A 15,744-nucleotide genomic window follows, 5' to 3' on the forward strand; every position below is an offset into this window, starting at 1 on the left:
CAGGGACCTAATTGTCAAGAGTGCAGGTGGTGAAGGCAAGGACAGTATGATTTGACAGTGTGCTTGGAATAATGGTTGGAAGGAGGTTGAGCTGGAAGAGACAACAGAAAGGGCTGGAACAACTCCTGGGCCACTTCATAGGCGTGTGTGTGTGTGTGTGTGTGTGTGTGTGTGTGTGTGTGTGTGTGTGTGTGTATGTGAGTGTGTGTGCATGTGTGTGTGTGTGTTCGTGTGCATGCGTGTGTGTGCTTGTGTGTGTCTGTGTGTGCGTGTGTGTGTGCGTGTGTGTCTGTGTGTGTGCGTGTGTCTGTGTGTGTGCGTGTGTGTGTTTGTGTGTGTGTATGCGTGTGTGTGCGTGTATGCGTGTGTGTTGTAGAAGCATATGCCTGGATGTGTTCATGTTTGCATATAGAGATCAGTTAACCTTGGGTGTCTTTCTCAGCCACTCTTCACCTTGATTTGTGATATGGGGTTCCTCATTCCTTTTTTTTTAACTTGCCGCTCACCAGTGTGCTAGGCTGACTGGTCAGCAAGGCTCAGCCATCCTCTTATGGATTATGCTCTATTTTTTTTTTTAGTGGTTGTTTTGTTTTGGGGTTTTGTTTGTTTGTTTGTTTTTAAGTTGTGTTTAAAGGATCAAACTCAGTTCTCAGCAAGTATTTTACCAGCTGAGCCATCTCCCAAGCCCTGTTTCTCTTTTTGACTTACGATAATGGTTTTACCTAAATATGGGAGATTTTTCCCTAGGCAGCATTTGGGATATGTAATTCCTTTAAAGAAATGCCACCTAATAACCATGTTTCTTCCTGACTGATCACCTTAGATGTCTGGATCTTGCTCCTTCTGGACACTGGAGTAGCCCATTGAAATTCAGTGCAAGCGGCCTTCATCCTATTAGCTGCAACTTCCTGCTAGACAGGAATGGGGAATATTCCATTTTGCAAACTTTTAACTATGTAGCTAGATAATTAGCTTGTGAGAAACATAGTCAATTTTGCAAACAAGTAGAGATTCTGGAAAGTAATTAAAATTAGTCATTATTGTGCCTCTTTGTGGGTTTACCTTCCACTGCGTGCTGTTAAGATCTTGTCTGAACAAAATTAATAAGGAATAAAAAATCTTGGCTGAGCATCTGTTCCAACGTGACTTCCAGTTTGCATCTGGCCATGGAACTTGAGGTTGAAGTTTAGGATCCGCGCAAGGGGAAATCAATTTCTCGAGTTCTTGTTGTTATTATGATACCTTGGGATGAATGATTGAAATGTCTGTGGCTTTTCATAACTAAAAAAAAAAAGAAATTCTATAAAATATAGGGATTTTGTTCTAGGAGAATAATCTCAATAGAGCAGCATTTTTATTTTGTAATTAACATTATGATGGTTTGCGTCGTGATCGATCCTGGCCGTCTCAGTTATGGGAGCCGCTGTAAAGCTCAATGAGATGGGTAGGATCTTCTCCTCTCCTATCTTCTTTGTGTCTGGGTAAGAAATAATAAAGTGGAAGTTAGAAATCTGAGTAGCCGCTATGGAACACTGCAGCAGCAGCCGTGTATTTAGATTGATATACCAAGAGGGTAGGATTTTAGGGTTCATGGAAGACACCAAGGCTGATTGCCTTTGAAGAGATTTATTGGACATTATTAATACCATAGACAGTGCTGGGTGGGGGGAGCGTCCAGAGGAAAATTCAGGACCATGTGGCCAAGTCTGGGTCTCTTCTTATATGTTTCAGAGACATGGAGGAAGTTCTTTGCCATGTGATGGACCCATAGTAGGTGCTTGCAGTCAGAATGTCTGAATCAGCTGTGAGGGTGGGGAAGGCACAGATCTAGAAATATGGGCCAGTGTGGTTATAAGAACCAAACTGCTTTCATTGTAAGAACTGTCCTTGTTCAATCAAAATGGTGGAGCTGTACAAAATGGTGAGGCCATAGCTAGACAGATACACCCTGGGGAATTTGACTCGATGACTGGACGTCCGAGAGTTCCTCTTTCGGGATAAAACATACCATGAACTGTCTACAACCTTTACTCACCAAGTACATGGTGTTCACTTGCTGTGGGTGCCAGATGGTCCTCTTAGGATGCTGATTAATGTCAGCTCTGACAACTGAAAGTGGTGCTTAGATTGAGCTGCCAATAAGCCCCGAGCCTCCTGAGAGGACTGTGAGGTTTTCGTGGTAGGACCTGGGCTTCGTAGGCAGCCTGTGAATGACGAAGTGATGCCAGTCTCCTGGGTTCTGCCTTGATGTCTTATCTTCACAATTTTAGTGCAAACTTGGAAGTGTCCTTACAGTGTACTTCCTTTGGGTTTTGAGCCAGTGCATGGTCTCAAAGTGAACATCCTCTTGCTGGGGATCCACTGTACTGGACCAGCCATATGTCTCGGTGCTCACTTTTACTGTTAATTCATTACTCTTCCATAGTAAAATTCTTATTTTGTAGTAATATCCTTGGCCATATTTGTTTGGCCTGCTGTGTTTAATTACGACTGGTCCCTAGCTGATAAATACTTGCTGAACATGATAAATCCGTTCTTTCTTTAACCACTTTTTAAAGTAGTAGTTTAAAAAATTAGTCCCCACAGGCCTGACCATTAAAATCACTATGGTGTTATGAAGATGGCTCCACGATTAAGAACGCACACCTCCCTTTAGAGGACCCCAGTCATTTCCCAGCACCCACATCAAGGGACTCAGAACTGCCTGTATGGAGCGTTAGCTCCAGAGCCTCCCCCACCCTCCTCCAGCCTTCACAGGCACCTGCATATACATGCCACACATTTGCATGCACACACAAAGAGAAATAAACCTTCAAGGTAATGAGCACATAAAACCGCTGGGAACACAAAGGCCTTGCTGCTACTGAAGCTTGCTTGAGGTTGTCCTGACAGGCGCTGGCCTGGACTGAGGCTAGAAACAGAAGGCACCCCGAGATGTGGGAGGACAACACCAAGGTGTTTACAGTCTCCACCTTGTTTTATGTAAAGACTCCCCAAGAAAGAGCAAAAACTTTGACAATCATAAGAGAATTCCATTATGTTGTGTCATAAAATAATCAAATATACCCACCCAGTGGAACAGTGTCCCCAAATATATAGAACGAGAGAGTGAAAACTTATTGCAAAAACAAAACAAAAAACCACTTTACCCTTTTGCATATGAAAGTAGCAAGATCTTTTGAAGATCCCTACAATAGCATCCATGAAATAGTCCCCAATGGCATAAAAATAGACTGGATCTGTTTGGTTTGCGTGTTTAAATGGGAGAGCTGTTTTGTAAGCCTCCTCAATTCATCTCACAATTAGATGGAAGTCCAATTTGAATCCCAATGGAATTTGTTTCAAAGTAAAATATATAGTTTTGAAGTTTATTTACTGGACGAAATTGGCTTGAGAGTGGGTGGGGAGAAGGCTTAGCTAGGCTGGTAAGCAGGAGGGCCTGAGTTCAAATCTCCAGAACCAAGAAAAAACTGAGTGGATGTGAGCACCTGGTGTAATCCCAGAACACTGAGGGTGAAGACAGTCTCCATAGAAAGCTAGCCATACTAGAGCAAGGGAGCTCTGGGCTCAAGGAGAGATCCAGCCCCAATATAAGTAAATAAGTATATAGAAGATGGTAGATAGATTAGATAGATAGATAGATAGATAGATAGATAGATAGATAGATAGATAGATAGATAGATAGATCTAGTAAGATACCAATTGTCAGCCTCTGGTCTCCACATAGATATACACACAGATGAACATGTACATATATATATATGTATATATATATATATATACATGTACTCTCTCTATATATATGCACATATATATATGCACACACACATGATGCACACATACATGGGCAAAAAAGTACTTCTCTTTTTGAGTTAAACATGCCACTGTGATGCCTCAAGGCCATTTTCTCTTTCCCATTCCCTTTTTTCCCTTCCATTCCTTCCATTCTCTTCCTTTCCCTTTCCTTCATAGAAAGGGTAAATTAGCAGAAAGACTGGAGAAAAATGTGAAAAACAAGAGCCTCAAGTTTCAGTAGTGAACAACAGCCCCATTGTACAGCTCTGATATATAAAGTATTAAGTTAAAACTAGTGTGTTTTTATGTATGGATATTGGCTGAAGCAATCAGTATTGCAATAGCTTATAGGGAATTGGTATTAATCCCCCCTCCTCCTCTGGCTGTATATAGTCTACAAATGTAAGATCTGAACTTCCTATGATATGTATACTTTTATAACTAAATACAAGACATCATATTTCTAGGCCCCTCAAAACATCCTCGTACCCTATTTCTCAGTCTCCTCCCTACTGTGAGAACTCCTTTAGCCAATAGCCTTTAAGATGCCAGCCCACTTGGGCGTGGTCTCTTATATTATAAATACAGCTGTAAAGTCTCTGTCTCTGTCTCTCTGTCTCTCTCTCTCTCTCTCTCTCTCTCTCTCTCTCTCTCTCTCTCTCTCTCTCTCTCTCTCTCTCTCTCTCTGGATTTGGTTTCCCACTCATGCAGAGGACCATGATCTGTGAGTCTACCGCTAAATAAAGAACCCTTTGTTATACTCAGTTCTGAGCTGGTGTGGGACCTACTTCCATCAACACCTCCCTTGTCACTTACTTTCCCTTCTGAAGAAAGATGCACACAGAATGTCAACCTTCAAATCTGGCTTCTTTGACTTAGTGTAGTGTTTGCGATTCATTTGTTTGTTGTTATCAGTGTTGTTTGTTTGTTTGTCTATAATTGCTGAGTTGTGTTCCCCTGTACAGATGTGCCCCAGTTGGTCAGATACAAGGAAACAGGTATTTGGAATGTCTCTGAGACTTAGTATGTGACTCCATCCTAGGCAGTAGTCCTTTTTGCTTCTTCACTGGCCTCCTGCAAGAATTCAATGCTCTCTACACTGAACACTAGATGAATGACTATTGAGAATGGCACCTGAGTCTGCTCTGCCATTGTCTTGCAGCCTTACCTCCTCCCAGTTGCTTACTGCACATCACAGTAAAGTCTTGGCCTCAGGATCTCAGAGGCCTTTAGATCCTCAGAGCTCAGCAGAGGGTGGATAGATGGGAATGCTGGGCCTGAGCCTGTGTCTGCTTTTCTACTTATCCTTTACGTACTTGCTTCCCATGCACACTGTTCTCAGGTCCCACAGTCACACTCCACCACAGTGGTGATTTTTTTCTTTTGTTTTATGGTGTGTGTGTGTGTGTGTGTGTGTGTGTGTGTGTGTGTGTGTTTTCCCCAGACAGATTTTCTCTCTGTAGCTTTGGAGCCTGTCCTGGAACTCACTCTGCAGACCAGGCAGTTAAAGGTGCACGCCACCACCACCCTGCTCATATTGGTAACAAAATTAATACGGAAGAGTTTTATTGTCAACCCCCCTTTGCTGTCTTCCATGGTTTCAGTCCAACAAGCTGTTGACTGACTGATCTGCTGTGCACTGAGCCACAATCATCTCTGTCTCCATAACGATATACTAATAAGAATTCTATAAGAATAACCCTACAACATCTGCTTTCTAGTATGTAAAAGATCAGATTTCAAAGCATCTACCCACTGTACAGCTTTTGCCTACCCTAGTGGCAAGCCTACTAGGGAGCTTCCACAAATATCCCCAACTCTTTATAAAATGCTGACCCCAATCTTTTAGTTCTGTCCCCCAACCCAGTAGAAATGTTGTTGACAAAAATGCTCCTGTGCACTCCTGAAGCTTGAGGACCAAAGTGGCTGAGCCTTTTCTCCTGCGCTTAGCCACCTTTGCAATTACAGTGAATGAACCAGTCACATCAGCTGGAGAGGCTGTACTTCCTCCAGGGATGAAGCACACAGTCACCATAGTCAGAATAAAAGCCAAGTGACCTTCCGGCCCCAGTGTGCTTACTAACCTCATTTGGGTCATGGTACAAAAAGGAAAAAAAACTGTCAAAAAGCAATTACCCTGCCAGGCCACTTTCTCTTTTCTCAGTGTGTAAATGGTATGTGTGTGTGTGTGTGTGCATGCATGTGTGCGTGCAAGCACACATGTGTAGGTCAGAGGATAACTGTAGTAGTCAGTTCTTTTCTCCCACCGTGTGAGTCCTGTGGGTCACACTCAGGTCATCATGCTGGGCAGCAAGTGCCTTTACCTTCGGAGCCATTTGCTGACTCTCATTAGCTGTCTTTCTAACACTTAGTATGTGATATATTTCTCTTCCTGTTTCATTCAGCCAATGTGAGCAAAACTGAAGACAGTGTATTCTTATGATCTATACGTCAGTTTTGCCTGTTTCCAATTTTATCTGTAACTGTGATGGCGATAGAGCCCTTTATGTACAGAAATTAGTGATAGATATGTGTGGACATTGATTCCCCCGTGCGCTAGCGGTTATTACGACTCTGTTACTCTTGTGCCTGTTACTTTGTGTTCACTGATACTGTCTATCATGTCCTAGGACCAGGGAAATCCTGAGCTCTCTCGGGCTCTAATATCGCCTGATTTATTGAGTTTATAAAAATAAGATATAAAATCTCTGCTTTACTATCTTTCTAGTGTTGACATCAAATGAACTTTATTAAGAAGTTGCATGCATAGTATATAACCTTCATTGCACCATGTATCAGTAGCTTTTTATTGCTGCGATAAAATACCAGGAACAAAAGCAAATTATGGAAGAAAGAGAATATTTGGGCTTACAGTGCCAGAGGGAGAGTCATGAGAAATGGTATCTCAGTCTACAGGAAGGAAGTACAAGGGGTAAACTGGAAGTGGGGTAGTGGGGTGATGTTATAAACTCAAAGCCCACCCCCAGTGGCATACTTCCTCCTAGATAGGTTAAAGGTCCTTTAACTGCCATAAGGAGTGCCCCCTGCTGGGGACTCAGTGTTCAAATACATGAGCCTATGGGGGACATTTCTCTCTCAGACCACTACACAACACCAAATAGAGTTTTTGTACTTTTTATACTTTATTATCTATAACAAATGTGAATAGGTGTTTAAATTATTACATTCAATAAGCAGCAAATAATTGTTACAGGTAACTTCATATCCAAATATTCCCCTCCGGTATATGTCCTTTAAACATATTTCCATAATTACTGCCCCTGTAAAATTGAAATTGATTTTGTTTTTAAAATTAAATTCCTTTCCTCAGAGTGTCTGGAATGAAATGAGATACTAATACTTTATGAATTCAACCAAGCACACTATTTAAATTTAGTATTTAATTTTGTTGCTAGTCGTTTAAAATCTCTAATAGATGGCATTAATGTAGTTTATCAACCATGCTGTCTTCAGTTTCCTTCCATGCCTTTTTATAGTCTTCACTTTGGTTCTTCATAAAATAAGGAAATTATAATATTTTGGAAATTAAATGAGTGAAAATTAACCATATGTTGTTGAATACAGACATCATGATGTGGAATGTATCTTCTCTCAATTCTTTCTTCCTTCCCCCCACCCCCTCCCTTTCCTCCTTCCAACAAGGTTTCCCTTCTGTAGCCCAGGCCGTCTTCTAACTCATGCCTTAGTTTGAGTTCCTGGTACCTCTGGTTTCTAAGTCTTTCTGGGATTCGGAGGTGTCAGTGAGCATGTTTGAGTCTTCCTGCCTCCAGGTCCCTGGTCACCACCAATCATTCTTTTTCCAGCTTCCAGAATTCTCTTCTCCTGCATTGCTTCGCTCTTTTCTGAGCCTTGTTACTCCATATTGTTGATGTTGGTTTTTGAGACAGGGTCTCTCTGCATAGCCCTGGCTGTCGTGGGACTCTCTCTGTTGACCAGGCTGACCTAGAATTCATGGAAATCAGCCTGCCTCTGCCTCCCTAGTGCTGGAATCCAAGGTGTGCACTGCTATGCTCAGATGTTCTAAAACATGTTCCTTGTCAGCATGATGAGAGGCAGCAGAGGTAGTCCGTCCTTTGATCATGTTATCTGGGATTTCCAAGAATGTTTTGGCAAATGCCATCTCTGTGTAGACTTTGAGGAGTCTTTAGGCTAGTTTATAACATTTTGAGATTTTCTTTGCACTCTTGACTTTCTGTTTTTCTCATTTTGTAACTTCTCATTAGGAACCAGAGCACATAACCATTTTACCCTTGACCTTTCATCTCAAAAACAGAAAGCCTTTGTGCACCATATTTGTTTAGAGTCTCAGTACCCAGACCTTACCCATATGGCCTCATTTTGAGCTGCCTTTGACTTCTCAGTGGAGGGCACAACTCCCAGGCACATCCCTTTCCTATATTCTCTCCTCATATCACTGCCTGCTTATTGATTCTTCAGTTTGACTCTTGCTCAAAATGTGAGTCATTCTGAATCCCTTGGGTCACACATCTCCCCACCTCGATTGCAGTTCTTCCCCAGGGCTGTATCACAGCAGATGTTTTGAATGCCAGTGATGATAGCTGTCTAACTCTGACATGTGTTTTGGGGGAAGGGCCATGCTCAGTATCCAGTAAGATTTAAGTCTTTAAATGGGGTTTTCTTTTTCAAGTCACTGTCCTGGTGAAAACACGTTGCTTTGTAGCATGAATAATAAAAACCCAGAGACAGATATTAGGGTTCAACCTGAAGATCAGAAAAGCAAAGCAGCCAGCCACTGGCTCTTAGCTCTGCCTCGGACCGAAAATGGGCAATCCTGCCTCCTCCAATCCTCGGTTGAGACTCGCTTGAGATCTGTCTCCTTCCATTTTATATTCCTCTCTAGGACTGGGATTAAAGGCATGCACCACCACCACCGCCCGGCCTCTGTGGCTAACTAGTATAGCTGCTGGGATTAAAGGTGTGAGCCACCACTGGCCTGAATTAAAGGTCTGGATGACTAACTAAACTAGTCTGGCTGCTTTGTACTGATCTTCAGGCAAGCTTACCTATGCCCCGCACCCAGAGCAGACACACGACACGGGTGAGGTGGGAGCTCCAGGGCCCGTGAATCAGCTCACACCCAGCTGATGGAACCACCAAACTCCCTTCACCAGTCACGTGGCTGCAGCCCTTTGTCTTCACCTCCACAGCTCCTGCAGACTGGGAGTGAAGACCCTTGGGGTTTTGTTTTGGTTGTTTGGTTTGGCTGGGTTTTGGTTTTTCGAGAGGCACTTGGGAGGCAGAGGGCAGGCTGATCTCAGTGAGTTCAAAACCAGTCAGGTCTACAAAGCGAGTCCCTTGGGGATTTTCCTTCTAATCCATGTGCTTGTCCTTGAGCCTTAACCCTTAAATGGGCACAGCTGCAAGGGCACTGTGTCGGGACTGGCTGTCTTTGTTTCTGCTGTACCTAGCCCTCTCCCCATCTCAGTTCTACCCTGTTGCAGCATCTTATATTGAAGCTTCCTGACTCCTACTTCCCCTGCACCTCACCAGGGCGGCCCCTATCTGCCTGTTCTTGGTTCTGCCTATATTCCCATTTCACCCATCTTCAGTCCTTGACTTTGGTTTGACCTGCCCTTGGGCTCACCTGGCTTCTGGTCCTCTTGTGCCCATGTCTTCATGCTGCCTGTGTGCCCCACCCCTCCATACGCCATCCCCCTTGCCAATGCACTGAGGATACAATGGGATTTAAAACGGCCCCAGAAGCTAGTTTTAGGGGGAGTAGTAGGGTGTAAATGGAGGACGTGGTGATCGCTTTGGGGTCAGAAAGTGGCATAAGGCAGTTGCTATGTCTTCCCGTGTAGGAGACCCTTGATAGGGGTGAAGATACAAGCAGGAAGTAAGGACTAAGGCAGGAAGAGGTGATCCCTCCTCTCAGATGACATCTTTCCTTTCTCAGTGGTGACATCTCTTGTCTTTCAAGACCACCTTTTAAAGTCCCTAATACATGCTACTTATAAAAATAATGTGTGCTTCCTGACAACAGCCTAGGGTCTTTTTCTCTTCTAGGCATTTCTCTTTTTTACCCTGTCCTATAGGTTCCTTATACTACGAAATTGTGTGTATAAAATCTATATTTTCGTTTCTCAACTATCTCTTCTTGTGTTACTGGGCTTAATATCCAGGGATTGTGCAATATTCCAACTCAACCTTGCGATAGGACTGCTTGAATTAACGGACACAGACCAGACAGTCCGTTGATAGGGACTGTGGGCAAGCAGGGTTCTCCTGGCCTCTCCAAGGCCCGTGGGATATTTCCAAGGCAACGCTTGGAGAATTTGGTCTTGTCATTTACCTGAGATTCGAATGGAAGTGCCATCCTGCCTCTTATCTTTCACCCCCACAAAATATATGACTCTCACTATCTCTTGCTCTGGGTGCTTAGACATTTTTTTCAGAGATGCAAGGGACACTGTTGGACGTAAAATTGCCTCTCCTGAATCACCTTTGCAGGTGGGTCGTTAGAAGGAGCATTACTCAAGGGACGAGTATTTTCCTTCCAAGACTTTTCAAACCTCTCGCCAAATTGCTTTTTAAAAAGGTTATAGCAATTTACGCTTGCACCAACCATGTGTAAGAGCTCTCATCCTCTGTACCTTTATGCTCACCGTTTAAATCCTGCCTTGCTGTTCTGCCAGTGAATAACGATGTATCATTTTCATCTGGATTACTAATGAGGTTCACATTTTTTGTTGTTGTTGTTGTTTCTGAGGCAGTGAGTGTCCTGGTTTTTAAGTACAGTTGACTTCTCAGCCCTTACTTTGAAATCATAGGAATATCTCTTATTTTTATTCCGATAGTTATTTTTAGTCCGTGGCTAGAACTTGAGCCCAATCGCCAAACTCAAGTTCCAAGGGCCAGGTCTGTACAAACAGCCTGCCGCAAACAAACAAACAGCCTGTTTAAAAGTGGAAGCCTCGATGACTCCTAAAATGAATTTAAAAGAATGAAATCAAAAAGTCTTGCAGTTTTCTTTATTGTCTGTAGAATGAGAATCCCCTACCCTTTATTTTTACAGTTCTTTCTAGTTTTGTTCCTAGTATATGGCTGATTTCAAATACCCTTTTTACAAAAACCACTTCATCCGTTCTTCTAGACAAATACATGCCCTGGGTTCAGGTGAGATGTGATGCTCCAGAGTGTGAGCAATACTTGCCCCATAAATGTCCTAGTATCCCTGGGGGGGGGGGGGCTCCATTCACAAAAGGCAGGGATGGAAGAGGGGGTTTGTCCGGGAATTGTAGCATGTGTGTTTCCCCTCGGCGAGTGGAGTCCCATTTTCCAACTTAGAATTGTGCTGAGCAAGCAAAATTGCTTTCTCTAAGAGAGGAGCGGCTGAATGGTACAAATTGCTTTTGGCCCATTTCCTTAGGTTAAGTAAAGGGGGCACATGGGATGCCAGGCGGCACTCTGCTAACACATGGGGGTAGCCCTCTTTCTGCCCTTGCAAGGTCTGCTTTAATTAGCCCCCAGTGTCATTAAATAGGGGGCTGCTTGGCTGCATTCTTCATGATGTTCTCATCCAGTTAGAAGACTCCAGGCAGGCCATTTGCATCTTCCCAGGACTTGCCTTGTGGACATCACTATCTCATCGGTTCCTGGGCCCTCTTCCACCGTTTTCTTTGCTTAGTGTGAGCTTTAAGCATTATCTGGCAATCTATTTCTTAATGAGTGGGTCTGTGTCACCTCTTCTACCTCTGGCCTGACCCAGGCGTGCTGGCTCTTCTCAGGGAACCAGAGCCCTTCTCAAGCCCCTCAATAGTCTTTCTTTTCTGTCTTCTTGCAGTTAGATATTTTACATCAGGCATGTGAATATCGCCTTCTGGTTCTGAATCCCTGACTCAATGGCTTTGGTGATTCTGAAGTGTAAGGCTCATTGCTGAACTGTCTTGCCTGGCACCATTCATTTAAGCGTGTGCTAGGTACACCTGTATAGATGCTTTCTAGAGGCCCTACTTCCCCCAGGGTAGATAACGGGTTCCAGACAGCTTCATCAGAGTAGAATTTGAGGCTTAGTATTATAGGGGCCCTTCCTTCGCCTCTACTTTCTTTGCTAACTATAGGAATCTTTAACTCTTGTTGGTTTTCAGCAGCCAAGGTCTTGCACTCCAGCACCGGAGTGCTGGCTTCACACCTGGCTTTCCCACCTACTCCTAAAAGTATATGGTCTCCGAATCTCCATTTAACTGCCTAAAAAATGGAACAGGCAGCAAGTCTACCTGTGACTGACTAGGAATGTGGCTTTGGAGCTTGATTAGTGAGCAAGGTGACAGTGATAGATTCCAGATATGGAATCTCCTAAGGAGAAGATGAGGTGCACAAGCAGCTTGTGTTGAGCCCATTGGGGTGCCAAATATTTATGTCTTTGAAAAGTTCCCATTCATAAATAAGTGCCCTACCAATGCAAAACAAGCATTATTTAGCTCTTTCCCAGAACACCACCAACTTGGAATCTAAATCTCAGCAATTACCATTATTCACAAATAATTTACATTTCTGGGCAAATGGAAGATACCATATCATCATTATTGTATTTGTTCAATTTGCAAAATGTGTCCTTTGAGGACTCATTTGGAAGCCTCTGTGTATACTAGAGATAGAAAATGTATTGGACTCTAACATGCACTGTGGAGTGCATGTTCCAAATTAATATAAAAGACATTTAGGCATTCAAATATATTTGTTGGAAAAAGTGGAATTAGTGAAAAGAATGCAATTTGGGAGCTCATTTACTAAGGAAGAAATAGGGATGTGTATCAAACTATACGCTTCTTATTATTCTACCAGACTCATGCAATTTAATGGGAGTTAGTGTAAATCCTGTGTGGCTTTAGATGTCATTAACTTACGGGTATATATTTAAAAGTGGGAAAGGCTCTGTGATGCCAGCTCCCCAGCCTGCAAGTGAGAAACTGTTTATGACAACAAGACCGCTCAGCCCCAGAGTCTCTCCCCATAGCATGTTTCATTCATGTTACACACAGGTGTGTGTGCACACACCCACAGCTGCACACTGACCCGACTCCTTGACCAACCACGTTGGTCCTTTGCTCTCTCCACCTCTGCTTTTGTTTGGTGGTTTCTGTTTCCTTCCTCCTCTTCATCTCTACCCAGCTCTGTATGGTGTGAAGAATACCCCTCCCTCCCACTGGATATTTCAGGGAGACCGTCTTTCTCCTCTGACTCTTCCCAAGGGGCAAAACTCACAGTGGGGTTGTCTGGTAGTGATTGCCTCTGAAGTGACCAAGGAGGACGCAAGCAGATTTTGAAAAATAAAATGCCTCTCTTTGCCCTAGCTCAAGAAGAGGAGCTGTGCCCACATTTGTCTAATAATACGGACGACTGACTTCCAAGAATATTACCTAAGTGACTGGGATCTCAATCTTGTCTTTGATTTCCGTGAACTTAATTAAGGGGGGCATTTAAAGTTTATTTTTCTAGCCTGGACAACCTCATTGTCAAGCCACATTTAATCATTTAATATAGTTAGAGAGAATAAAAATCCACTGTACCCCCTTAAAACAAATGCCTGCGATAGGAATGAGCCAGGCTGTCTCCGGCTGGCCTTGAGAGCCATGTAGCATAACTAGGGCTCTGCCCAGGTCCTATGCCCTCCCTGGTGGTGGAAGAGCCAGCTCCAATGGTTGATGTCCGTTCTTCTGTGAGGACTGTTATTCCTCTATCTAATTCTACCTTCCAATCCACCTGCAGGGCAACTTTGTGGCTTGCATGACAGCTATTTTACGGCAGATGGAAGACTACCATTACGCCCACCTGATCAAGACCTTTGGGAAGATGAGGACAGATGTCGTGGTAAGTGTCATGTCTATTGGCATGCCTATTCTGTCACAGGGCCAGTGGTGGGAGTGGAGGGTGACATTTGTATCTACATTTATAATAGAATTTTGCATGGGACTTCTCCAATTGTTATCAGAAGCCACGTCAGTCTCTATGTAAAAGTTTCTGACTAGGACTGATCTGGAGAACAGCTTGGGTCTGAGCCTGGAGAAATCCCTCAGACCTGGAGAAATCCCATCTGTTCTGGTCACAGCATCCTTTCCCATGCTCTTGGGTCACTAGCAATCATGGCCCTTCGTAGTCATTAGCTGCTCATTTCTTGGTTGACTTTCTATAGCAGTAGCTTATGAGCCACCCTCATGCACCTTAAGCTATCCTTTGCTATTAATTAGTGCTAATCATAGACGCTCATCAGCATTTCTCCTAATAACTCCTTAGTCCTCCTCATGCAAACTATGATGCAACTTAATTGGGAGAGTGTAATAGGGAAATTTATTGCTTAGGAGCTACCTCCCTAATGGCCTGAAATTACACTGCCATATGGTGAATATCCTTTACAAAGCTGCACCAAACCTGCTGGCAGGCTTCCTGGTGAGAAGCTGATGCGAATTTCTGGATTCCACTTCTAAGGACTCACTAGTCCCGTAGAATATGCACAGACTCCCAAGGGGCACATCTCCCTTGCCTAGTACTTCCAGGGCAAGGCTTACTGCACTTGACCTCTGCCTTACGGAGGGAAACAGCAAGATGATGCATATATTGATAGCTAGCTAGATTGTTTGATAGATTGATAGGTGATAGATATAATGATAAGAGATGGAATAATGGATAGATGATGGGTAGATAAATATAGACAGATAATCTTCAAGAAGAACATAAGTCTATACCTCAAAATCATAACGGTGTTCCTTAAATAAAAGGGCATAAAGGTGTATCACTCTTTCATGTCTATGTGTTTTAGTTTTTCTTTCTCTATCAAGGAAAAGTTTACAGCAGATACGTATTCAAATATGCAATAACTACCTAACAGTATCCTAAGATTAATTTGAAGTCATAGCATAGTAAAATCTTATTTTATATTCCTGTATGTCATTTCAGCATTGAATCTTAAATGCGCCTCTATGGCCTGCTTTGGCTGGTGAAAATAATAGTATAACATTGAGTGACTTCACAGATGATCTTCTGAGATGAAGGATAAGGTTCTCAGGATGAGAGTAACTGCTCATCCTGAGAACCGTCGTTAATAATTTGTACATTGTCAGAAAAGGCGTGTGCTCAGAATCCACGTGTGGCATTAAAAAATATCTATTTTGAATTTCGCCACAGTGTGGGATGAAACATAGTTATGCAACATGGCTTCTATGGATGTTCTCAGTTTCTCTTCTGTTGCTGTTATGAAATGCCACGAACAAAGTCAGCATAAGAAAGGGAGCGTTTATTCTGGTTTATAGTTCCAGAAGGCAAGAGGTCATGATGGTGGCGAGGAGGCAAGGCAGCAGGCAGCAGGTCTGTGGTGACAGGAGCAGGAAGCTGAGGAGTCACATCTTTAACATCAAGCATGAAGCAGAGAGCGCTTCATGTATAATCTGAGAGCCTGTTCCCATTGACACACTCCCTCCAGCAAGGCTGCACCACCTAAACCTCCCCTAACAGTGCTACCAACTGGAGACCAAGTGTCCAAATGCCTGAGACGATAGGGGACATTTCTCATTCAAAGCACCCCAGGATGACTCTGCTTTGCAGGTTTGGGCATGTACCCTCTCCTTCCTCACAATGGAAGATCAAGGTACAGACTCCATGGTATGGGCCTAATTTCCCAAGGGTTTTCTTTTCCCCCCTCTTAGACACAGGCATCCAGAAAATCAATTATTTGCATACAATTTGATTTCCATTGTAAAATGGCATTTGTTATTTGTATATCTCAAATTCCCAAGGCAAGGTTTTTGATTGTTGTTAGTTCATCAAAACCTTCATGAAAATATGTTCCCATCTACTAACTGTGTGCAGAGAATGTTTTATTTTTCTACTCTCCCAATTATCACGAAAATGAAAAGATCATTTCCTGTGAAATAATTGGAAGTTAATTAGTATTCCAATACGAAAACGGCCCGA

General features: G+C 43.2%; 1 protein-coding gene across 2 annotated transcripts in view; it reads left to right on the forward strand.

The window, feature by feature from the left end:
• Dock1 (dedicator of cytokinesis 1) overlaps positions 1 to 15,744 on the forward strand; it is a 504,121-nt gene that overhangs the window by 305,486 nt on the left and 182,891 nt on the right. For both annotated transcript variants that reach the window (XM_038330219.1, XM_038330227.1), the window contains exon 28: positions 13,546 to 13,647. In XM_038330219.1, the coding sequence (XP_038186147.1) occupies positions 13,546 to 13,647 (102 nt within the window). The remainder of the gene's footprint in view (positions 1 to 13,545; positions 13,648 to 15,744) is intronic.

Source organism: Arvicola amphibius, chromosome 1 (genome assembly GCF_903992535.2).
Source record: "Arvicola amphibius chromosome 1, mArvAmp1.2, whole genome shotgun sequence".
Classification (NCBI taxonomy): domain Eukaryota; kingdom Metazoa; phylum Chordata; class Mammalia; order Rodentia; family Cricetidae; genus Arvicola; species Arvicola amphibius.